At 35.3% G+C, this 27878-nt stretch overlaps 1 protein-coding gene and 1 long non-coding RNA gene across 3 annotated transcripts in view; one reads left to right on the top strand and one right to left on the bottom strand.

The window, feature by feature from the left end:
* LOC149136424 (uncharacterized) overlaps window positions 1-27878 on the top strand; it is a 114578-nt gene that overhangs the window by 40496 nt on the left and 46204 nt on the right. The gene's annotated exons all lie outside the window — the stretch shown is intronic.
* LOC128247363 (uncharacterized) lies at window positions 789-27740 on the bottom strand. 2 transcript variants are annotated; one of them, XM_089348427.1, is made up of 2 exons: window positions 25322-27740; window positions 789-5112 (listed from the first exon to the last, which is right to left on the bottom strand). In XM_089348427.1, the coding sequence occupies exon 1, from the start codon at window positions 27330-27332 to the stop codon at window positions 26073-26075; it is 1260 nt and encodes a 419-aa protein (XP_089204553.1). In that variant the 5' UTR covers window positions 27333-27740; the 3' UTR covers window positions 789-5112; window positions 25322-26072. The 2 variants fall into 2 exon arrangements, with proteins under 2 accessions (XP_089204553.1, XP_089204554.1); XM_089348428.1 differs by having other exon boundaries at window positions 21818-27740.

Below are 27878 nucleotides of genomic sequence, written 5' to 3' on the forward strand. Positions count from 1 at the left end.
TCACCAATCAGTTCCAATACTCTGGGATATGCCAATACACACAGATAGAGAAATTAAGGCAAATAGACCAGATATAGTTGTCAAAGATCATGAAGAAAAATGCTTTCTAATTGATGTATCAATACCAGCAGATGACAACGTTTCCCTAAAAGAAATGCAAAAACTTTCAAAATACAAAGACCTGGAAATAGAGGTAACTTGAATGTGGAATCTAAAAACAGAAACAATTCCTATCATAGTAGGTGCCTTAGGTATAATAAAAAAATATTCAGACAAATACATAACAAAAACACCAGGACTTACAAATATATATAACATGCAGAAAATTGCACTACTGGGCACTGCACACATCCTACGCAAAACATTTTCAATACAGTAACCATAAGAGCATCACAGCAAACCACAGCACATACCCAAGGTGCACAGAGCTGCGCTCGGTAGTGAAATAAAAGCACATTATAAAAATAAAACTACTGAACAATAATAATAATAGACAGGTTAGCTTGGGAAGTTAAGCAGTTGTGGTCAATGAAAAAGGTAGCAGTAGTACCAATAATTGTCGGAGCCCTGAGAGGTACGTGAAACAAATAGGGGCTGTAATAAGGGTGGAGCACTTGCAGAAAACAGCACTGCTTGGAACCGCTCGAATACTCCAGAAGGTGCTCGAAAAATAAGCAGTGTTACCTTAGTTCACTGGTAGTGAACAGCTGACACCGTAGTACATCTCCAGTGTTAGAAGCTGTGCAAAAGCAATAATAATAATAATAATAATAATAATAACTAAGACAATAAGTGCAATTGGTTTTTATTTTATTTTCAAGTAAAAACAGAGTTTATTGTTTAGAGAGAAATTAGTGAAATAAAGGTAAAATGATAAAAGTTTTCTTCCACTTCACATTTCAAAAGATCCGCTTCTTTTACTCTTGAATTTAGTTACAATCAAGAATACCGTGGACAAAAATATTTAACAAAAACAAATCATATACATGTGTGTGTGTGTGTGTGTGTGTGCGTGCATGCTTGCATGTATGTATGTATGTATGTATATATATATATACATATACACACACTTATATATAAACATATATACATGCACAATTATACACATGTTCATATATGTACATATATATATATCTACATATATGTGCATATATATATATCTATATATATATATATATAAGCGTGTGTGTGTGTGTAGATATACATGTACATATGTATGGACATACATATAAATATATATCCGTATGTATATACATCATCTATTCATTTCAATTATCTGTAAAGTGGAGACAATTTTTATTAGAAATTCAAAATTTATGAAATTATTAAATATTAAAAAACACCTAAATATTTGTCACTGGAGTCAGTGTATATAATAACTCTCTTGAGTTCGTGTGTTTAGAGTTTGTGAATATGTTTTTCATTGTGCTTGTTTGTGTGTGTGTGCATGTACTTGCATATTTGCTTGCTTACATAAATGTAACATGCTTCCACTATATTACTAATAGTTTGAAGAGGTTATTACAGAAATTCTGTGTTGTCCAGGCAACACCAGAACTTCCTTCTTGGCTTTGCAAAAATAAATCTGGTATTAGCTTTGGTTACTCTCTTTCACACACACACCATGTAAGTTTACATGTATATATACTTACATACATACATACATACATATATATATATATATATATATATATATATATATATATATATGCCTATATAAGTTAGAGGTTAACAAACCATCTAAGGGATATTAAATATCCATTGTACTACTGGATGTGTACCATTGTTTTTAAATGTTAGCTGACCAATTAGGTTGTAGGATTGACTTTGACCTCACCCCACTACGCAGAGGGGTTTGGGGATTAGTTTTCAGCCAATAAGTAACAAATATTAACATCACACTAAGGTTTTACCCAGTGTTTTTCCATTAATGTACTTATGTATTAATTTTCCCCTAACAGGCTCTTTTTAAGTTATTTTCGCCAACTCCTTTAATATTGCTATAAAGCCTCTAACCTCTGACCCCTGTAGCATGGACCATACCATTAAACACACCACATAGCATACTACCTTCACTATTCCCCTCAGTATAATGGAAACACGATGTAAACCACAGTCTATGGATATATCTCCTGAGAATGACTTTATTTACTTACCACAGGACGGAATAACATGGATTATAATAACACCTTAAAATGAAGTTCTTACTTTTCCTTACCATGTCTATTACATAACATAATTTTTTTATGTTGAGCTATTTTACTCTATCTTATCCTAATTACCCTTCTCTATTATTCTAACTGATTTTCCCACATGTTAGTTTCCTAACATTTGTACTCTCTGAAGAAGCCTCGAGGCTCAACCATTATCCAATCTCTGTCCAATGTTTGTTCATCCCTGTATATCAATGATGTGATGAGGATGACTTGGAAGATTCTGAGGCCTCATGGTAGAAACGGCCGTAAGTGATTTGCATCTGTACACTCATCTATTATTATTCATTCATCTCTACGTATATATCTGTTTATGTATTTATTGGCTGATCTCATTCATTTACTTGTACCACCTAAACACATGTTTGTTATCATTTAATAAATAGATATAATGGAATGTTTACTGGCTGATGTTTGTCGACTTTATATCCTCTCCATTTTCTTATTTGTCTAATATATATATATATATATATATATATATATATATATATATATATATATATATACATATATACCTCTTAAAGGGATGTTACCATCCATGCTCCTCAGTATTGTCCAGTGTATTAGTGAAATACTAAAAGGATGTTAGCTTCTCATCGATGCAAATGGGTATATTATCATTTATAGATGAATAGAGGTACATATATCCTCTCAATAATAAGAATAAATAACTACACATGTAGATTCATATAAGTTTCCACCAGCAAAATGGAGAGAATTGAAACTGATATTTCATTAAAGGATGTACCAATTCCACTCTTAATAAATTCATGTCTATCTACCGATTTCACCATCTTCTTTTCTTATATATATATATATATATATATATATATATATATATGTGTATATGTATATGTATGTTTGTATAATATATATATCATCATCATCATCATCATCGTTTAACGTCCGCTTTCCATGCTAGCATGGGTTGGACGATTTGACTGAGGACTGGTGAACCGGATGGCTCCACCAGACTCCAGTCTGATCTGGCAGAGTTTCTACAGCTGGATGCCCTTCCTAAAAACCAACCGCTTCGAGAGTGTAGTGGGTGCTTTTACATGCCACTGGCACGAGGGCCAGTCAGGCGATACTGGCAATGGCCATGCTCAAAATGGTGTTTTTTACGTGCCACCTGCATAGGTGCCAGTCCAGCGGCACTGGCAATGACCTCGCTCGAATGTTTTCTAACATGCCACCAGCACAAGTGCCAGTAAGATGACGCTGGTAGCGATCATGCTCAAATGGTGCTATTTACATGCCACCGGCACAGAAGCCAGACAGCTGCTCTGGCAATGATCATGCTCGGATGGTACTTGTTAGTGCTCTACTGGCACAGGTGCCAGTCATCGAATATGGTTCAATTATGATTTCGATTTCAATTATATGTATATATATATGTATATTATATAAACATACATATATATACATAAACATACACACACACACACACACACGCACACACATATTTTGTAGGGCTCATCTAGGATCAAATCAAGAATACACACCTGCATTCATCTTTTTGCAGATGCAAACACAAATGGTTCATATGAAAGAGAACAAAACGAGAGTCTGGTCTCCAGTCCAGTTTTGGTTCTCATTCAAACAAGTCCTTTTTAGTTACAAATTCAGACGGCACAACTGTTTAAAGACACACACACACACAAACATGTGCAATCTAGTCTCTGTACCGAAATTGTTCACAATAACCACTGACCCACACTTGCCTTCTTGCTTCTTTCACTCCCTTCTTCTGCTTTTATCATGGCTTTTGTATTTCTGGGTCCATCTGCACTGTCACCCCACCCCACCCGATATGTCTCTTATTCTATTCCTTTCCTTATCCTTATTTTGTCTCATTATGCAAGCAATCCAAGCCAAACAAGTTTTTTCAATTTTTTCTTCTCCAAAAAGATGGGTAAACAGAAGTATTTCCTTCCTCCATGTTCATGTGTCCTCTTAAGGCACAAGTTCAAACTGAACATGTAGCAGATAAATTTCATCGAACTTGAAGGGTTTGCAGAGAAAATGGGGGCAACATCTTATGCATGCATGCATGCATGCATGTATGTATGTATGTATGTATGTATGTTTGTATGTTAATATACACAGCTATAGATTTTGAGACATACTCACATATACATATATATAAACCTTTATGCATATGCATAAGCATGTGTGTGTGTGCGTGTGTGTGTGTGTGTGCGTGCGTGCATCTGTGTGTGTGTGTATTTGTGTTGGATGAAGAAATTAGATGGGGCTAATGCAAGAAGGAAGAAAATTTCAATGAAAGAAATTTGTAATTTTGATGAAATTCACCTCGAAAAAGGTGATAACAAGTAGTGTAATGTTCACAAAATAATAACCCCTTGAAATGGAAGTGGGGATTAAAAGTGTTTCTATAAAAAGGATTTCAAAGTATTATTTAATTGTAAAATAGATTATCAACTAGCTACAATGACAAACAGATCAAAGAATCCATGAAGTGCCATGAGTTTGGAGAAGAAACTGATCACTCAAGAAGAGTGAAAAGTCATAACTTCTCCACATTTCATAGCACTTTAGAATAACAGAAATAATAATAATAATAATAATATTAATAATAATAATAATAATAATAATAATAATGATAATAATAATAATAATAATAATAACAATAATACTAATAATAATAATGATAATAATAATAATAATAATAATAATAATAATAATAATGATAATAATAATAATAATAATGATAATAATGATAATAACAATAATGATAATAATGGTTTTCTAAGAAAGGAACAAGGCCACAAAGTTGTTTGGTGGGTTGTGGAGTTGAAGGTTATCACTGATTAGATCGACTTGAGTACATACATCACTCTGGTAGAAGAAGAAAATGGACTTTTCGTTTTTTTCTCTAGAAAAAGAAAAGGAAGAAAGAAAAAAACTCAAATAAATATTCAAGGATGGATTGATGTGGCTATGGTCGGACAGGATGTGTTTAGAATAAATAACAAATCAGAAATTTCAAATCATAAACTAAATTAGATGCATGTTTTATGCTTCCATCAAGCCTGACTTCAATTTCATTTAAAACCAGTGAAGAATACATTTTTGGAGATGATAACTGCTGAGGAACAATAAATAATAGCAACAACAGTAGTAATCATAATAAATTTTTAAGACGAGCCTGGTGTAGCCATCTGGTTCTGTACATCCTACTTTGAATTATGTGGTTGAATGGCTTAAGACAAGCAATTCAACAGAAAGTTCTCTATTCTGAACACTATAGCACAAAGCACCATTTCTATGTATCTAGAATTTAGGGAAAAATAAAAATAGAAAGATAAAATTTTTACTCTAAATTGTTTGAAGTAAGCTTAAGCATTGCTTAAAAATCATGGATATTCATTCAAACATGTGTGTGTGTATGTGCGTGCGTGTGTGTGTGTAGCATGAAATGTCGTTGATAGACATATAATTTTGTATAGGTCTGCTGGATCAGAGCTGAGCTACTGCTATGCAACACTGACTTCTTTCATAAATCAAGTTGTAACATTATTTACAATATTTATTATTTGTTTCTCCAGAAGCAAATCAAGAAAAAACAATCTGTGATTCTTTCTTTTTATTTGTTAATATCAATAACTTAAAAACTTTCTTACTGAAGCCATTAATTACATACATATATATGTTTTATATATATATATATATATATATATATATATATATATATATATATATATATATATATATATATATATATATATATATATATATGTATATATATATGTATGTATGTATATGTATATGGAGAGAGAGAGAGAGAAAGATATATATATACATATATACACATACATACATATGTACATACACACATACATACATATGTACATACACACATACATATATACATTCATACAAATGTACATATATATATGTATGTATGTATGCATGTATGTATGTATACATGTATGTTTGCATGTATGTACATGTATGTACATAAAAATACATACATATACATAGACACACATACATGTCGTGTGCTAAAAAGCAAATTACACACGCATACACACTCAAACACACACACACACACGCACACACTTTATAAGCTCAAGAAACAAATTTCCCCATCCACACAATAATGTATCACTTCATTGCATGACATAAAAACATTTCATTTTAAATGCAGAAATATCATGCAAATATTCAAACATGGAAAAGTAAATACATGTCCAGAGCTGTAACATAGTTGTGTATCAGTTTATACAGAAAGAAATAAGTGTGTGCTTATGTGTATGTCTGTCTTGGCCTTTTGGATATGTGTGTGTGTGTGTGTGTGTGTGATCAGTAAATCATAAATCTAACAAAGAGCACACTCTAAGTTATAGAGCAGTATATCTATCTTTTTCTTTCTCTCTCTCTCTCTTTATATATATATATACACGTGTATAAGGGATGACCACTAGGTGGACATCCAATATCCTAGAAAGAGGTCCTTGTGCTGTGCAACCAGACACTACTTCATGTTGAATTGAAGATTTTTCATTCTTCTTTATTTCTTCAATTATGTTTGCATTTTCTTTCACTTTAGATTTCTATTTTCAATGTGGTTTTGTTTTATATGTTTATTGTATATATATATGTGTTGTATTCCTTTGATTATAAATTAACTTACAGGTATGAGTCATAACAGATGAGTAATGAGTCCAATACAGACTCAATTTAAGTTACTAATTAATCTTACAAGGAAATTATCTTTTTCTCAGTATATTTATATAAGATGAAAGGCTGATTGTTATTATCATTACAAATTCTATTGCTGTTCATCCTGCTCAAAAGGTCCCTGAATAAGGGTTATTTAAGGATGTTGAATGAAACACCTATGTTTCCAGAGGTCAATTATTCAAACCCCAAAGAATTCCTTTCAACACATGTCTATGATGCTCTCCCACTACTTCTGCTCATGATCAGAGATGCACATATCGTCAGCCACCAAGGGACATGCTCAACGGGTTACGGTCAAACAACTGACAAGCAAATCTGTGGTATTAAGCAGATTATTTGCTGTAGCCCATCTTTTATATCAAGACAACAAATGATAAAGTTTCAGGATGCTCCACCTTGGGTCCAACAGAATATAAAACTAGGCATGATCAGGTTGGCCTATATATTCACTGGATTCTATACAAACATTACGATGCAGAACATGCTAGAAACTGATATGAACACCATCCCTTTATAGTTATTGATGCAAAAGTAACAAGGTTACGGGATTCTACAGTCTATACAGACCACACCATAAACACTGATTGGTCTGATATTATTGTGAAAGATATCGAAGAACAGAACAGGCCTGCTCTGTTGTATATAACTATACACCTGACAAAATTGTATCTGCTAAAGAGTATGACAAATTTATGAAATACAAAGTCCTGGATATTGAGATTAGCAGAATGTGACAACTGAAGTCAGAAAACCCCTGTTGTAATAAGGTACTTTGGAGTGATAGAGAAAGGCATAAATGAGTTCCTGGAAAACATTCTTGGTAACCTCAACATTTATAAATTCAAAAGATTTTCTATAACAGCATGGTTCACATTTGCATAAATTTTTATCGTTGTTATACAGAATGATTCCCTTCATTTATGCGTCCATTTTTATATTGTGTTATTTAAATTTGCTTCTATATATTGTATCTAAATAAATTTCATGCCTTTCTATTGCTACATTATATTGTAGTACCTTGTTCCAGGTATCTGGTCAACACCTGGCAGGTGTTAAATGAAGCAATATCAAAGGGAAAAAAATAAATAATAATGATAATAATAATTTGATCTTAATTGATTGGAAGTGTTATGTACATTGTTTTGTCTTGGTATAAAAGATGGGCTACAACAAATATTCTGCTCTATACCACAGATTTGCTTGTCAGTTGTTTGACCTTAACCAGTTGAGCATGTCCCTTAGTGGCTGGCAATATATGCATCTCTGATCATGAGCAGAAGTATTGGGGGAGCATCATAGCCATGTGTTGAGACGCTAGAATGAGAATAAGCTGCTAGAATAAGAATAGGCTGGGCGAAGTTCAGAGAGCTCCTACCTCTGTTGGTAACAAAGAGTTTCTCGCTCAGAGTGAAAGGCAGATTGTATGATGACTGTGTGTGAACAGCTATGCTATACGGCAGTGAAACATGGGCTGTGACTGCTGAGAACATGTGTAGGCTTGTAAGAAATGAAGCTAGTGTGCTTTGCTGGATATGTAATGTCAGTGTGCATTCATGATAGTGTGTAAGTGTCTTGAGAGAAATGTTGGGCATAAGAGATATCAAATGTGGTGTGCAAGAGAGACGACTGCGCTGGTATGGTCGGTCATGTGTTATATATTGATTAGGACAGCTGTGTGAAGAAGTGTTACACTCTAATGGTGGAGGGAACCTGTGGGAGAGGTTGACCCAGGAAGACATGAGATGAGGTGGTGAAGCACGATCTTTGACTGTTAGGCCTCACAGAGGAAATGACAAGCAACCGAGACATTTGGCAATATGCTGTGCTTGAGAAGAAGACCTGTCAAACCAAGTGAGATCGTAGTTGAGGCCAATGCCAGTGTTATGTAACTGGCCTGTTTAAAACACCCTTCAATCGTTGGGTGTTATGCTTTGCTTGTAAAGACCGTTTGAGCCAAGTGAAATCATAGTCATGGTTGATGCTAGTGCCGTCTGACTGGTACCCACGCTGGGAGCATGTAAAAAGCACTGTTCAACGGTTGGGCCTCAGGGAGGCAGTGACAGGTGACCAAGACATTTGGTGATACACTGTGCTTGTGTAGACTTGTCAAGCCAAATGAGATTGTAGTCATGGCTGATGCTGGTGTCAAGTCAATGGCGCCTGTGCCAGTGGCATGCAAAACCACCCACTACACTCTTGGAGTGGTTAGTATTAGGAAGGGCATCCAGCCATAGAAACCATACCAAATCTGATCGGAACCTGGTGCAATTCCCTGACTTAGCAGTTTTCAGTCAAACCATCCAACCCATTCCAGCATGAAAAGCCGATGTTAATGATGACGATTATTATTATAATTATAATTATTATTGTTACTATTATTTTCATATACAGACAACAGATTAGACATATTGTTATTATTATTATTATTATTATTATTTCATATATACGCTCAACAGCTTAGACTGTTGGAAAAGAAAAATTCCTAACGTTGGGCTACAACAAGTGAACTTAGACACCAAGAACCTTCCCAAGTATCCTAGCTGTCCCTAATAACACTGTTTTCTGGAACTGTATTAAACTGGGTTTTATGCCTATTTCCTCTATCCATCTGTTCAATTCCTTAGGGATGGGTCCTAATGCACCTATAACTACAGCGATACATTTCACCCACACTTTCCATAGTCTCTGTAATTCAATGGCTTGGTCCTGGTACTTTGCTATTTTCTCTATACCTCCCATACTGACTTTCTCATCATTTGGAGCTGTAAAGTCAATTACCTGGCATTTTCGATTCTCTTTATCTGCTTCTACTAAATCAGGCCTTCTAACTTTTATTACTCTGTCAGTCTGAATGTTGAAGTCCCACATGTTTTATTTCTTAATTTCTAGCACTTTACTAGCTTCATGTTCATATCATTTACCAGTGTGGTCAAACCTTAGCTTTCTACATAACTCCCAGTGGATAGCTCTCCCTAGATTGTCATGTCTTTTCTTGTACTCTTTCTGTGCCAGCATGTTACATTCACTTACTATATGAGTAATGCTTTCCTCTTTTGATTTACATAACCTACCTCATTTTTGTCTACCTTGGCTTTTATCCAATTAGTCCTGAATGCTTGATCTTGTACTGCTACTAACAAACTTCTCCCTTTTAAACCATCCTTTCTGCAACCTTAACTCTCACTACTACTATTTGCTGCAATTATCTTTGGAAATCTACCATGCAAAGCCTTCCCTTGTCAGTCCGATAACCTTTCTTCTTTTTAACTTCATTTGGCTTTTTGGTTTCCCTATGTCCTACTGCGACTGAAGTAGCTCCTTATAAACTTTCTTCAATATTACCCACATAGGAGGCTACATCTATTCTAGCTAACTCCACGCAGTCTTCCACTGATATTAACCCTCTACCACCTTCCTTTTAGGTAATTATAATCTTACTACTCCAGCCTTTGGGTGGAGCCCTCCATTCATATTGAATTCCATTCCAGTTCTTCTGTCTAGCTTCGTTAATTCAGATTTTGTCCAGTCTACAAAAGCTGCTGAATATCTAAATAATGACATTATCCAAGTATTTACAGCCTTCACTAAATTCAAACCATTTACCTTTGATTTCATTAGCTTCCCCACCATTCTGATGTACTCCTCAATTTTCATTTTCATTTCTATAGTTAGTACTCTGTTCGATTCTAATACTCTTAGATACTTATAACTCTCTCCTCCTTTCAATGATTTCAATGTCTGGCCACCTGGTAATTGGATGCCTTCAGTGCTGACTACCTGTCCCTTTAAAATGACTAATATTGCATACTTATCTGTGCCAAATTCCATGCCTATATCTTCGTTGATGAGTCTTACAGTTTGTATTAAAGAATTTATTCCTTTTTTATTCTTACTAAAAAACTTCAGATCATCCATGTAGAGTGAAAGGTTAATTTTTCTTTTACTATTTCTGAACTGGTACTCCTTAATATTAAACTGAGGAGGATTAAACATAAGACAAATATTAAAGGGGATAACAAGTCCCCTTGCAAAATTCCTCTCTTGATATTAACTTTTCCTAAGGCTATGTCACCTGAGTAGAGATTTACTTCCCATTTTTTCTAATTAATTCTCTTCTGCTATACTAAATTTTCTCAAACATTCATATATCCATAAGCATGGAATCGTGGCATCAGATTTCTTATAATCTATCCATGCCATTGTTAGATTTTTCCTTCTAGTTTTTACTTCATTTAGAACTGCTTTGTCTATGTATAATAGATTCAATGTTCCTCTAGCCTTCTTCCTGCAACCTTTCTCTTCTTCTGGTAGTCAAGGAGCTTGTAAATGCTTTCTGATAGCACTCTTCTTAACAACTTTTACATTAATGGTAAGCAAGTAATTGCTAGCTGTATTACCGTTGCCTTTGTCATTCATAAGGAGCACTATTCTCCCTCTCGTCATCCAATCTGGTATTATCCCTCAGTTCAGGCCTCATCATCAACGTCATCATCATCATCATCATCATTATTATTATTATTATCATTATTATATGTTTGGCTTTTGCTTTGTATTTGTACAAGTTGACTCCCAAGTTTCACGCAAAAACCTCAAGAGTCAAGTGAGAAGCTCAACTCCCTATTATGACTCGGGTACCATATTTTTGGTTTTGCATAGAGTATTGTTCTAGAGAGTGTCTGTCAAAACATAAGAAAATTAAAAGTTTGTCTTAAAAGTAACTGGATAAGATATTATTATCATTATTATTAATATTATTATTACTATTATTCATATACACTCAACAGATTAGATTACAACACTTTGCCTTCAATGCCAAGAACCCTCCTATCAGTTTGGCTTCATTAGAGTGTTCATATCAAACTCAGATGTTCTTTGAAATAATCTGAGAGGAATTTCATTGTTACTTCTCACACAGCAAGTGATACGGTATAGAGTCTTGTTCTGTTGTGGCTTATTTCGTCTGCTTGTCTTATGTATATGTGCCTTTTACCAACAACAATATCTTTTCTGATTAAATTATTATTTTGGTTTGAGTCAGGTTCAGTCTTGTTCCTGGTAAGATTTATGTGGGTAGCAGGTTACTGCCTGTAACCTTAAGCATCCACAAGTTTTCAGCTGTCATTCAAGTGCTCAGAACCCTCCTGATAATCCTTGCTGTCCCTAAGAGACAAACTCTCTGTAGGAGCCCTACATTCTATTCCAATCTATTCCTTCAGCCATTTGTCTATATCTTTGCTTACTGTTATTACTATCATTTTTATTATTTCTTTTTGAACTCAGGTTTTGCTGGAACTCCTAGAGTGTTGCATGCATGGCAGGCTTACTGCCTGCAGTCTACAGTATCATTCTGTCTGTTCTTTTCAACTAATACTTCCCTGATTTTTCTGGCCAGGCCAAGGAGGCAATCCTTTTGTAACAGCCCAACTTGGCACTCTATTCCAATTGCCTTTATTTCTTCTTGATGCCTTCTGATACTGTCCCCAAGGACCCAACAATAATTGGCACTATCTTTACCTTTGTCATTTTCCATAACCAGGCTATTTTGTACTTAAGAGGGATGTATTTATCTGTTTTGTTGTCTTCCTTCTCGACTATTTGTAGGTCAAAGGGGCATGCAACATCAACTATGTGGCACATGTGGTGCATCTTGTTGACCACCATTAGGTCCAGTCTGTTATGCTCCAGCACCTGATCTTTTGGGATTGGGGAATCCCAGAGGATTTTGCAAGTTTCCAACTCCACCACTCTCTGCACTTTGTGCTCATACTGTGTCTTGCTCCTCTCTAGCCCCCACTTTTTGCACAGTTTTCAATGTAGAACTTTCACTACCTTATCATGTCACCACAACTTGTAGTGGTTTGGGGCAAGTCTAAGGCATTCGTTCATGATATGGGCAATGGTTTCGTCCACTTTGCTCATTCCTCACGTTGACCTTCCAATTTGTGGCCAAAGCTTGGTCTTGCACTGCCAGTATAGTGCTCTCGGTCTCTTTTTTCAGTGTTCCTTTCTTTATTATTATTACACAATTAGCAATGTGGTATATAATTTAAAAAAAAAAAAACCATAGATTGGATTTCGCTCATTGAACAATATTTTAAGGATGCATCTTATTGTTCAAGAAGCAAAGTCAATCTGTGTTTCTTTTTTTAATTTTAATTACATAACATGCTCTTGTATTTACCTTTGTGAAGAGTTACATCAATCTTAATAAATTATTGTTATTATTATTATTAGTATTATTACTATTATTAAAATTATTATTAGTGTATTTATGATTCTAGATGGTTGTTTGTGTATAGCATTCAACCAATGAAATCTTCTTCCTCCCCAATACAACAGTCTATTCTGTCCTTCTTGATGTGACAAAATGGTGGATTAACAGAATCCTTAGAGCAGTGGGCAACATGCTTCATGGTATTTCTTTTAATTTTTTGTTTCCTGAGTTCACATCCGGCCAAAGTCAACCTTGCCTTTTGTCTCTCCAGGGTCAATAAGATAAAGTACCACTCAACTACAGAGGTTCGTGGTATTGATTGATCTCTTTTCCCTTAAAAATTGCTGGCCTTGTGCCTAAATCAGAAACTATTATTATAATTATTATTATTCCAGTTGAAAAGGAAAATGAGATTGGAGAGAGAAGAGCTGACTTTGAAAGGAGAATGAGAGTAAGGAGCAGGATCTGAATGAATGGGTCTGCCCCTTTGGATAGGTGAAGAACAACTAGGAGAGGGCACTTTTCATGGCAGTCAGGGTGACTTAGGTATCTGTCGTATTTCCAGGAGTAGTTCTTGGAAGTCTTCTTCACTTTTGATTTTTTTTTTCTTTTGTTATTTCTCTTTTTCTGCACACCTTTGTAATTCCATGCTGTATCAGCTTAAACCTTGTCCCTATAGTAGAAAGAATTATTATTATTATTATTAATGATATAATTAATAACATCCTTATTATTTATTTATTGTCTCTGCACAGCTTCTAATGGTGGAGATGTACTATGGTGCCAGCTGTTCACTACCAGTGAACTAAGGTAACACCCCCTTATTTTTCGAGCTCCACCTGGAGTATTTGAGCAGTTCTAAGCAGTGCTGTTTGCTCCACCCTTATTGCAACCCCTATTTGTTTCATGTACTTTTCAAGATTTTTACTCACTGTTCCCAGAGCTCCGACAATTATTGCCACAACTATCACCTTTTTCATTGACCACAACTGCTTATTTTTTATTATTATTATTATTGTTGTTATTATCATTATTATTATTATTGGTGACATATCATTGAAGACAAGCTTAAGGATTCACTTTTGTGACAATACGGTTGATTAACCCTCTCAAAACCTCTTCCTAAACTGCACATAGGTCGTGTAGGTTAAAAATAGTGAAGGATGTTTTTTTTTATACTGTACATATGTATTGAAAGACTTAAATATGCTGGAAGGCAGAAATAAATATATTCAACAAAATGTAGAAGAATCAGGAAAAAAATAAACATTCTGTAGAAAAATATAAAAGAAACTAATTAATCGAGAGAGAATGTTGTTAATAGCATGTTCCTTGTATCAAAGATGTTAATACTAACTTAACTGTTTTTTTTTTTAATGCAGGTAATGTCTCTAAATAATTTAAACTTTTAAACAATAGTATATATGTACATACTTACATCGTATGTATGTACTCACAGTATATGCAAGTTTTTTTGTAGGTGATGAAACAGGATAAGCAGGAAACATTGTACACGATAAGGTGAACTTTGACATGTTGCATGATTAAATGCCAGTCTATTATGTTTATACGTAGAGAATAGAAAAGATGACAAATATACAGGGTAGAAGTATGTAAATCTAACACACATTAATATATACAATTCATTCCTGCTTCATTTGAGAAACTCTTTCACTGTAACTAAGAGTTTAGTTAGTAATAAACACAAAGCCAACTTAGCTTTTGTTTGTCATAGAAGAAATTGAACTCAGCATCTCAAGTCCCAAAAACACTTGTCAATATTCCAGGGCTGCCACGGGTGAGAGCTGAGTAGTGATGACCATTGACGGCTAAATGTCTTCAACAGAGACACAATGCACTAGCAATGACAGGATATGAACCAGTGACCCATCCACATACTGTCTACTGCTTCAACACCTTAGCATTCTGTGCTTCTTATAAATCAAAATGAAATTGGTAGACTGAGAGACATAACTATTCCATGGCTCTTATGGCATCTCTTACTTTAAAGACATTCACGAATTTGGTCTTTTTTTCTTTTTTAGTCCACTGAAGCAAATGGTAGTGGTGGGTGGTGGTAACAGGATAAGTAGGGCTATGATGTGAATGCTCCTCTCCTGGCCCCTTTAGCATAGCTCATTCAATATATATATATATATATATATATATATTGGGCACATGTAAGGACATTTGAGCGAGATCGTTGCCAGTGCCGCTCGACTGGCTCCTGTGCAGGTGGCACGTAAAACACACCATTTTGAGCGTGGCCGTTGCCAGTACCGCCTGCCTGGCCTTCGTGCCGGTGGCCTGTAAAAGCACCCACTACACTCTTGGAGTGGTTGGCGTTAGGAAGGGCATCCAGCTGTAGAAACTCTACCAAATCAGATTGGAGCCTGGTGTAGCCACCTGGTTCACCAGTCCTCAGTCAAATCGTCCAACCCATGCTAGCATGGAAAGCGGACGTTAAACGATGATGATAGAGAGAGAGAGAGAGAGAGAGTGGAAGAGAGAGAGGATAAGGAGGAGAAAAGAGCCTCAGTATTTAACTGCTAATATAGTAATGAACTGAAGGAAAGAAAAATAAAGTAGTTCCTGGTGAGATTCGAACTCAGAGCAGAGAGAATTTGGTGGAAGATAAAAAAAAATAATAGGTATGGAGATGGTGGTGGGGCTGGGTAACAACCATCTACATTGGGGGGCAGGTGATCCATCGGCTGAAGAGGGGCTCCTCTTCACTTCAACAATTGTGTATGTGTATGTGAGTGTATATGTATGGCGTGTGTGTGTGTGTGTGTGTGTGCGAGAGAGAGAGAGAGAAAGAGAGTATATGTTTCTATGCATGTGCACTAAGCATTCCTGATTAAACAGTTTTCATCCTCTTCTTTTAACAAACAGCATGGAAAATGAAACCAGATATTTAGAACATCTGAGTAATTTTAAGAGGAGACTGGGTTAGTTCATCACGTTGACTGGTATTTAATTTTATTGAGCCTGTAAGGTGAGATTTGAACTCAGAACTTAAAGAGATGAAAGAAATGCTGCCAATGCGAAGAAGGAGTCTTTTTTTTCTCCAATTCTGTCAATTCATCACTTTTTGGTCAGTTCATAATAATAAACACAAATGACTGAACGACATTCTAGCATTCTTCTACACCTGTTCTTCATAGAAAATACTGCCATCATCATTTGAACAGATTTAAATCAATTTATAAGACAAAAACATCATCACGTTTCCTTTCTTTCATATCTCTTATGAATTCTTGTGCTTGCATAAGGAATTGAAGGGAAGCTGAGATGTCGATGATGATGCTAGTGATGGTGCTAGTGATGATGCTAGTGATGATGGTGCTAGTGATGATGCTAGTGATGATGTCGATGATGATGATGCTAGTGATGGAAACAGAGTAGGAAGAGAGCAGCTGAGGTATGGCACGAAAGATGGATAGAATTATTCCTAGACACACAACAACATACTTCGTAATATCACCAATCTCTCTCCCTCTCTCAATATATATATATATATATATATATATATATGGCGTTAGGAAGGGCATCCAGCTGTAGAAACTCTGCTAGACCAGACCGGAGTCTTGTGCAGCCGCTGGATTTCCAGACCTCAGTCAAACCGTCCAACCCATGCCAGCATGGAAAACAGACATTAATTGATGATGATGATATGCATACACACACACACACACACATATGTATATAGAATAATAATAAATGGAGCAAAACGCATCTAATCAATAAGTTCCTTCAGGAACTTATTGATTAGATGCGTTTTGCTCCATTTATTATTACTATTCTTTATATCTACTCAAAATACATCACTTTAACATGGAATTTCTACCCATTAACCGGGTATGATATCCCAGTTTTTGTGTGATTTTTGCTACCCTGATAACTATTAACATATTTGCATTATCGAAGTTTTTCAACCAAGATGATATTAATATATATATATATATATATATATATATATATATACGTTAGTAGAGTTAGTGGTTTGAATGACTGTCTAAGGGATAAGAATATACGTTTTTACTACCAGTATAAATGACCCTGGGCATACATATGCAAGTATATTATGCTCATGGGATACAGGCAATAGCAAAATAAAGAAGAGTTTATCAGGAATGAAATTTAAATTAAGCAGAAAATGGAGAAAATTTTCTCTATTTTCTGCTTAATTTATATATATATATGACTGAAGTTTCCATTTATACATTTTTATAAGCATTCATGTGTTTATGTGTGCATGCATTTGTAATTTCTTCCCCCAGTACTATATAATGAATAATAATAATAATAATAATAATAATAATAATAATAATAATAATATAGTAACCATGAGAGTATTACAGCAAACCACAGCACATAACCCAAGGCACACAGAGCTGCGCTCGGTAGTGAAGTGAAAGCACGCTATAAAAATAAAACTACTGAATAATAATAATAATAATAATGACCACAACAATACTAGTGATAGTTAATAATTATATGAATTTATATTCTATAATCAAAATAATAATTGCAATAATTACACACATACACACACACAGGGTGAAACAGACAGAGTGAGAGGTGAAAATATATACATTGACTTATCCAAATGGAATATGATTCAGTCCTTGGTCCTCTGTTGCTGATTATACATACACACACATCTATCTATCTCTCTCTCTCTCTCTCTCTCTCTCTCTATCTATCTATCTATCCATCTATAAAGGGTAAAGACCTCTTTGGTCATGAATGACCATGTGATTGCACCTAGAAAGTTCCCCTCCAAGGCACAAGTCCAGGCAAGGTTGTTTATGGAAGACTAGCAATCGCCCATGCCTCCCAGCCTCCCCTCTACGTGCATCTGATATTATTCAAAGGAAAGGCAAAGGCAGATATAGCTTGGCACCAGTGACATTGCAACTCATTTCTACAGATGAGTGAACCGGAGTAATGTAAAATAAAAAAATAAATACATATATATACATACACACATGCATGCATATATATATATACATATGTATGTACACAAGTGTGTAGATTATGCACACGGATATACATTGCATGATATGTAAACAAACCGTAAGCCTTAAAATATAGGCCACCAGCTGAGCAGTGTAGAATTGCAGAATTGTTATAACAACAAATGTCAGGTAATGTTAATACAATCAGCCAACAACACTGATAAATCATTTCCATAAAGATTCCACTGACAAGAGAGGTCGTTACAGCACAAGGGGGGGTGGGGTTCCTCATCAACTGATGTCATTCTTTACAATATGAGAGCAGCTTGCTGTCATATTCATCACTGTAACAATTATGGACGACAATACATTTATTATCGTTCTCTTATGTTAGTACACAGCCACAAATTTTAACAACAAAGGGAGGATGAAGTTAACTGAATAAATATCAGTGTAAAACTCTAACATATTTTAATCACCTTGGAAGAAAGGAAAGGAAATTAACTCTGCTGGGATTTGAACTTGGTGTATGTAAAAAGTGTAACAAAAATTCAGCACTGTATTCTATCGTTTCTTCCAATTCCGGGCACATAATAATATTAACACTGGTTTTCAATTTTGGCACAAGGCCAGCAATTTTGGGGTGTATGTCGATTATATCGATCTCAGTGCTCAACTGGTCCTTATTTTATCAACCCTGAAAGGATTGAAGACAAAGTTGACCACAACAGAATTTGAATGCAGAGCATAAAGACAAAGTGTTGCTAAGCATTTTGCCTGGCACGTTAACAATTCTCTCAACTCTCTGCTTTCATGATAATGTTAATGAAATTAAATATTTCAGAGAGAGCTGGGTGGTTAAAGCATTAAACATTGACCAAGCAAATATTTGATAAAAGGTGTTCCGTGGCAATCACCTTTTAAGGGTGTAAACAGAACTCCATTAAGTCTAAGGTGGTCAGCTGGCAGAATCGTTAGCTTGCCAGGTGTAATACTTAGCAGCAGTTTGTCTGTCTTTATGTTCTGAGTTCAACATCTGCCGAGGTTCACTTTGCCTTTCATCCTTTCGGGATTGATAGATTAAGTACCAGTGAAACACTGGGTCGATGTAATCGACTGGTCCCCTCCCCCACAATTTCAGGCCTTCTGCCTTTAGTAGAAAGGATCAAAATAATAGGTAAAAAGATTGAAGCCTAGATTGACCGAGGCTGGATTTGAACATACAAACTAAAATTCCAAATATAAATACCACAATGTATTTTGCTTGCCACTACTGCAAAAGAAAACAAAAAAAAAAGAATGCCTTACAATGTTTGGTTGTATCTTTTTATGTTTTGGGTTCAAATTCCACCATGGTCAATATCTTTGCTTTGAATTTTTCCATGTTTAGTAAAATATTTAATGCAATGAATAATTATGTCAACGAGGACGACAACAATGATGATGATGATGATGATGGTCATCATCATCATCATTGTTGTCATCATTCAATTATAAAGCTTTAGTTGTGTAGAAGAAAGTCAAGCAGAATGTGATGTTGCTTATTACAGGGATTACTAAGTGAAATCTTAAGAAATTGATTTTGTTCTCAAAGAAAGTCCCTCTTATTTTTAATTGACAAGACACAAGGCCACATTTGGCATAAAATGCAGAGTAACTGACTGATTGACTGAAACATTACCAAAATGGCACGACCATTTTTATCACAAAGTCAACATCCTTTGGTGGGACTTAAGATCAGAATGTAAAAGAATTTAGCTAAATATAGTAAGACATCTCTTTTCTGGTATTCTACTGACTTTTCTCTCCAACTTACCAGCCTAAAATTTCATTTAGTAATATCAATATCATGATTTCTAACTTTGGCACATATTCTGAGAGAGAAATATCTGTGATTGAACCAACTCTAGCGTTTGACTGCTACAGGCATTTCTGGAACTATGAATGTCTGACTTACAAACATCCAAATCAACATTTGCAAAATCTGTTGTTAAAAATTGGAATTACATCCATCATCATCATTGCTTTATGTCCATCTTTCCATGTTTGCATGGGTTTGATGGAATTTGCTGAGGCAGATTTTTCTACAGCAACCCTCACCAATTTCTATATAAAGTAATATTTTCTTGTGGTTTGACATGTTTTCATGAAAGATTGAAAACAAATGACACCATTTTTATGACAGTGATGCTCATTTACAACTGTCATGTGATGTGAAGACAAGACAGTAACACACATACACACACACCCATTGACCCACATATCTATGTATGTATGTCTAATTAATAAAAACAGAAACAGTATCGATATTAAAAGGCAATTTTGATCTCCAACTTAACATTGAGGTTGTGTTAGAACACAGAATACTGTATTATTTACCCGAGAGGATCTCACGAGGGCTCATGGTGCATAAAAGCACTCACCATTATATCCTGCTTTTATGCACCACAAAGTGAAATAAATTATTTTACCATCAGGAAGAAGAGAATACAGACATAAAGCAAAATATACAAATTTGTACATATATATATATATACATATACATACAAACAAAAATATGCTGTTGTTGATGCTGAAGGAGCCTTGGATCTAGGTTAGAAATCAGCTCTTTCTCTATTGGCAAGAAATCTTGAAATAAAACTGAACAATGACATACATACAAATCAGATACAAGGCTGACCATTTTGATAAACTTAATCCCAAAACTGTTGGTCTCACAGAGTGGTCTTGTGACTCTTTGGACACCTGGAATGTTCTCAAAGTCAAGCAGTCATAATTATAATCCCCTGTTTGCTAAGTTATGGTTACAACCCACTTACCCAACCGTGAATAACGTTGATTTTATCAAAGAAATATTATGTTCTATAAGTTTCATACTCCTTTTAGTAGGTCTTTTATTCCTTCCAAAAAACGTTTCTCTCTGCCATTGGGAGACCCTAAACCTATTCTGAAGTTTTCGTTTTTTCTGTACTTTCAACCTATCACGTACATCTAAACGTCCCAGCCATATCTATATACACAAAAGGGGCCTATACTCAGGTAGGAATGGCGTTCCATTATCATTCCAATTAAGGAATGCAATCCCTGCCCCCACCATTTTTATTTTTAGAACACGAATCTCGCTCCATCCGTTCCTTAATTAAGACAACTCTGTATGTAATAGCTAATATTATAACGAATGGAATCGTAAACGACCCAATATACGGCCGTCGTAGTTTCCTTGTAAATATTAAAACAGTTTAAATAAACCAATGTTTTACAGCGTTAGAATGTCAATTCTTAAGACGAAAAGATATGAGCTCACACACACGGAAAACACGAGTTTATAAATTGGCGCACTTTTGCACCCAGATGTCCATTACATACCTCCATTCCTATTGCAGGTCCACGACCATGCAAACACGCACATGATGGACGCTTTGATTTCAAATATTCTATTTTATAATCTAACGTAACTTGAGACATAAATAACATGCATTTCTTTTTAGAACCCATTTATCAACTTTTTGTCTTCAGTTAATTTTTAAAATGTTCCCTTTCACTTTCGCTTTCTTGGCTCTCCGGTCGAACGGATTCGTATGGTGTACATGTCTACTACAAGGAAGAGCAAGGAGAGTGAGAGAAAGGACGAGTGAACTAGACAAGAAAATTAGGTAAACAATTCGATTGAACATTGTTATTCTTTGATAAGCCTGCAGCTGTTGAATGGCACGTACCTTCAATGGGAAGCGAAAGAGACACACACACACTACTCGTTTCCTTTCATACCTGCACTACATCTCTCTTTGCTTTTCCTATCTCTCTATCCCCAACGTAGTAGTAGTAGTAGTAGTAGTAGTAGTAGTGGTGGTGGTGGTGGTGGGTACTAATAAAGCAGCACGGTCCCGAACGCGCAGTCGCGCTAGCTAGTCGCGAGTGGTCGATCCTAACCCAAACCCTAACCCGCGTGTGCAAATGAATACGTGTTTAGGGTTAGGGTTAGGATCGACCACTCACGACTAGCTAGCGCGGACGCGCGACTGCGCGTTCGGGACCGTGCTGCTTTAGTAGTACCGTAGTGGTGGTGGTGGTGGTTATTTATTTTGTTTTCATCTTGGTGAGTGGAACCCGATTTATCCATTCATTTCAATAAGATCATCGATATACGTCTGAACAGGACGGATGCTGTAAAATGTATCTCTTTATGAGTGAAGACGGAGCTTGGGTTAGAACGCACGAGAGCGCTTATAAATGATATAAATAAATAAATAAATCGATAAATAAATAAATCTATCTCTCGATAGAAGAATTGATGTGGAAGAAAAGGTTACGTTATCACGCACACACACACACACTCACACACAAAGGTGCCCACGTCCACAAATGCGGACGCTTACATGTGGCGCCATCCACGTGTTTTTATCTAATTAAATGTGTGTCTGACAGAGATTGTGCCAAATGTCTTTTCGCATTGTCGCATTCTCTCATCAGTACAAATGAATGAAGGAATCTAACGAGACAAATCATTGCTATTTTTACCTTTTCATTAATAAAACTCATATATTTATCCTTCTTTCTATTCTCCGTTTTCTTCTGGTTTACCATATTTCTTTTTTACATCTTTCTCTTAACCTACATCACATCTCCTTCTCGAACTTCTGTTTCGTTTCCCTTTTTCTTTTATTCCTCTCGCTTTTGTCTTTCCCTCCCCTATTCCATTTCTTCATTCCGTTTTCTTAAACCATGTTCATGATCGTTTATTCATTTTTAAACAAAAATAACCATTATCAAAGGGACCATATCATATTGAGAGGTATTTCATTGTTTGTGACATTACTGATATATTTACCAAACACCATATGGACAAAACAGGATTCATTAACGAATGCATAGTGCTGAGTAGCTACCTCGATAGGTATTGCTATTATAAGACTCTAACACTATTCCTGGCTACCACCGCCTTACATAGCATCGCTTACAACCATCGTAGACTGCACACTGAAAACGTTTTTATAGATTATTGTAACTTTGTACTGTACTAGCTTGATCTTATTGGTATAGAGTGCCATTGTGCTAAGTAAAGCATGTAATGTAATGTATGTGTGTATGCATGCATATATGTATGTATGCATGTATGCATGTATGTATGCATGTATGTATATATGTATGCATGCATATATGTATGTATGTATTTGCATGTAATGTGTGCTCTCTCTCTCTCTCTCTCTCTCTCTCTATATATATATATATATATATATATATATATATGCTAGGAAGTTGATTGTTATGGCTGGGTACATATATTATACATCTATGTGCAAGTATTTAATTATATAATTATACTTATATATATGTAAAATATATACATGTACATGTATTGCATACATACATACATATACACGTATGTATGTATAATTATAGATCACTGCGATCTATCATACAAATATCGTAGCATTTTTTATTTTTTTATTTTTCATTAAACGTCTAATTCCCTTACATCGACTATGTTTCGACTGCAATCGATGGAGTAATCTTGATCAATGACTTATAATTTCGTTACTCTGTGTCAGTTGCTATGTACTCAGAACACTGACGTACATTTAAAACGAAATTATTCCAAACTATTCTTAGTGAAAAACCTTCAAATTTACCACTGACTCCGTTTCACACTCTTCTTCACGCCATGGGTTTAGATTTCTTTAAGAATGGTTGTGTATATAATAGAGAAAGAACGAAGGGTAATAGCATAATTGTTTCCAGCTTCAGCACAAAGCCAGCATCGACTCCAGTAGTTAACTGGTACTTCATTTTCTCGCTCTCAAATGGGTAAAAGTTGACCTCGTGGGGATTTAAACTCAGAACGTCGAGAAGACGCTATAATGATTCTGCCAGCTCGCCAATAAAAAAGATTTCAAATTTTTGGCACAAGGCCAGCAATTTCAGGGGAAGGAGATAGTCGATTACGTCGACTCCACTATTCGAATGGTACTTTATTTATCGACCCCGAAAGGATGAATGCCAGTGTCAGTCTCATAGGATTTGAACTAAGAATATAGAGTCGAAATTAAACACGAAAGCATTTTAATCCTATTATTGTATCGTTGATGATGATGATGATGATGATCCCTCTTATTAGCATAATCCTTACTACTTTAGGCAGAAAGACAGAAATTTGGCGGGAGGGGGCTTGTCAATTCCATTGACCCCTGGTGATGATCTGGTTCTTATTTCACGACCCTAGAAGAATGAAATGCAAAACTGACCTCGGGCGGCAGCATGCTTTTTTTCTTTTCTCTTTTTCTTTCTTAATTACTTAATTCTGCCATCAACAACAAATGAAATTCTTTGAAAATTGATAACTGAGTAAAAGGAAATTGGTAATCCAGGGCTTCTACGCTGATGACGTGATGGTTAAAATAACCTAAAAATAAAGGAACACACACACACACACACACACACATACACACACGCACACATTCTCAAAGTGTTCAAATACACGCACATGTACACATACGAAATATGTATAGCAAAAATGTTTCAATTAAGAATTAAAAAGAAATAAAAATTCGAAATTGGTAAAAAGCATTTGAAAATGGAAATTTTCTTTAGCTTCGAATAATTACATATTGTTTCCGAAAATGTTATGCGCGCGCGCACACATACATGCATGAATGCATGTGCTTCTCCGGATTTATGCATTTCTACAAACGATTTATATATATATATATATATATATATATATATATATATATATATATATATATGTGTGTGTGTGTGTGTGTAGATATATATATGTATATATATATTAAAAATTAACAGTCAAAAAGAATGAATAAGTCGAATTTCATTAAAAAAGGGTTTAAAGATAAATTTTGTTCCCGAATACACACACACACACACACACACACATATATATATACACGCATATACATACATACATGCATAAAAACACACACCTTATATAATATATATATTTGTATGTATATGTATATACATAAATACACTGAGAGAGAAATATATATGTGTGCGAGTGTATTTATATATATTTTATATATACATATATATGTGTGTGTATACACTTTATATATATATAAATGTACGCATGTATATACACTATATATGTATGTATGCATGAATGCATATGCATATACACACACAAACACACATACATATATATGCATACACATCTATATATTTATCTTAAATTTTAATTCATTTTTTTTTTCCTGTGGTCAGTTTACCTCTCGATCCTCCCGTCTTCCTTCTTGACCAGGTACGCATCTGTTGGTTAGCTGCATCTTGATGGTAGAATCTCTCGTTTTTTTTGTTTTTTTAACTTTCACTCCCCCCCCCCATCTGGGTGTTTTTTCCTTTTTTTTTTTTTGTTTTTCTTTCCCAGACTTACATGTCATTCACGATATATTCATTGTCGATCACATTTCCCTGATTTGAAATTAGAATTTTTTTGCATGTAATCTTTTTTTTTTTTATCTTAATTAATTAATTTCAGAAATTTTCTATTTCGATACATGTTAGTCTTTGACACAGAGTTATGTGTATTACATGTATAGATGTTCACACATTTATCTGTATGTACATGTATATATTCATTTATATACATATATGTGTGTGCGTGTGTGTGTGTGCGTATACTTGTATACATTAATTTTATATAGAAATATATGTTTATATACATGGCATATATATATATATACATACACATTTTTACATACATACATATACATACATATGTATATGTATATATATATATATATATATATATATATATATTATGCACACATATGTACGTGTACATATACCTGTGTAAGTGTATGTGCATGTGTGTGTGAATGTATGTGTGTGTGTGTGAATGTATATAACAAAAGTGTTTACTTAGAAAGGGGATCGTCTATAGAATTGTAATATAATCATAATAATAATCATAATAATAATAATAATAATAATAATAATAATTTCAATGCTTCTCAGTTTCTATTTATACCAATGTATTAAGGAATCCTTTTTCACATAAGAATCGCGTGCAAACTTGAAGTAAGTACTGATGAAGGTCGGAACGATGCGTTCGTTGTTGATTCTGACAAGCTGAGGGAAAGCCTTGCGAAAGCATTTGGTCGCTTCATCCAGGTAATAATGAGGCATCGAAGGAAACAGGTGATGTACTTGGTGGGTGTCGATGGAATGGGTGAGGTCATGCGCCCAACCGTAATTACGGTCGACGCTGGAAAGCTGACCACGAACGTAGGTCCACTCTTCGCTCTTATACCAGGGAATACCTGAGTCGTTGTGGTGCAGGAATGTACAGATAACTAGCCAGGAAGCATACACGAAAATAGGGACGAAATAGAAGTAAATCATATCACAGAATCCTCGTTGCAAATAATAATAGTACAAACACATCAGCCATCCGAGAATTGTTATAATGGATATATAAATAGCCATGATGTGTTTTTTGAATAAAGTTTCAAAAGGGTTGAAATGGAAGACCCGTCTTGGGCTGTATCCTTCAAACAAATAAATAAACCAACCGATGCCGAGTCCAAAGCCAGGTATTAAAACCCTGTCTTTCTTTATTGATTCTTCGATCGGATAGAAAACCTCATCTTTTTCGAAATTACCCGTGTTTTTGTGATGGTTTCGGTGCGATAGTTTCCATGCATAATAAGGTACTAAAAGAATGGTATGTAATAGTGTTCCTATGATATCATTAAACAGCTGATATCTAGAAAACGAACCGTGACCGCAATCATGTCCAAGAACGAATATTCCAAACAGTACGGTTCCTTGAACCAACCAGTAAGAAGGTGTGACCCCTAACCAAAATAGCCAAGACGGAAGGTAATAATAGGACAAATCTGTGGTATGATAAAGAACAAAGAGAATGGCCAAGTCTCTGAAAACATAGTAAAGCGAAAGAGATAGAATCGGTTCGAAGCAATGCTTTGGTAATTTCCGCTTAATTTCAATAATTGATGGCAGTTTATCTTTTTCGAAAGCTTCCATTCTCATCTCAGGAGATTGTTCGTGGTAGGGAATCACATCCTTATCGTTTGAGTTGATCGTCGGGGTGGTGGAATCACCGGTAATCGAACTTTCGACTCCTCGTTTCCTCGTTTCGTTGTACTTCTGGTTATCGACATCGTTGTCGTCTTCAGGTTTTCTCTTCTGTTTGTCATCGTCCATGGAAGGCTCACCGCTAGCATCGCTGCCAACTTCTGGAATAGCTGTCACCATTTGGACGGTGGTGTTGTTTGGTGTAATTTAAGATATTATAAAAGAAGTTGCAGAACTGTTTCAATGGGAAAATAATCTCAAGTCAAGCGAACCGGAGGAATAAAAAAACAAACGTGTGCCACACAGGAGACAAGCGTTGAAACTGTGGTTAATACGAGCATGTGTGTGTGTGTGTTAAGGGAATGGATAGCAGTATGAGTGAAGGTGTGTGTTGCAACCCTGATACTACTACTACTGCTGGCAACAATATAACCTCCACAGCTGTCGACTTAGATGGGTTAAGTTTTTTTACCGACAATATGGATGCAGACGAAGCGATTAAGACTCATCCTAATAGTTAGGCCGCTGGTTAAACTAGTCTCCCTCCTTTTCATTCCTCCACCACCACCACCGCTCTCCCTCTCTCTCTCCCCTCCCCCTCGCTATCTCCCTCTCTCCCCTCTCTCTCTTGACTTTCTTCTTTACACAATATCATCATTTATCTTTACTATAACACCCACTTTCACTTTCCCTCATTTCCTTCGTTTCATTTTTTTTTTACAATTA

The sequence above is a fragment of the Octopus bimaculoides genome, chromosome 3 (assembly GCF_046866305.1).
Source record: "Octopus bimaculoides isolate indiv1 chromosome 3, ASM4686630v1, whole genome shotgun sequence".
Classification (NCBI taxonomy): Eukaryota; Metazoa; Mollusca; class Cephalopoda; order Octopoda; family Octopodidae; genus Octopus; species Octopus bimaculoides.

Coding starts and splice junctions, on each gene's coding strand:
- LOC128247363 (XM_089348427.1), bottom strand. CDS start 27,332: ATGGTGACAGCTATTCCAGAAGTTGGCAGCGATGCTAGCGGTGAGCCT.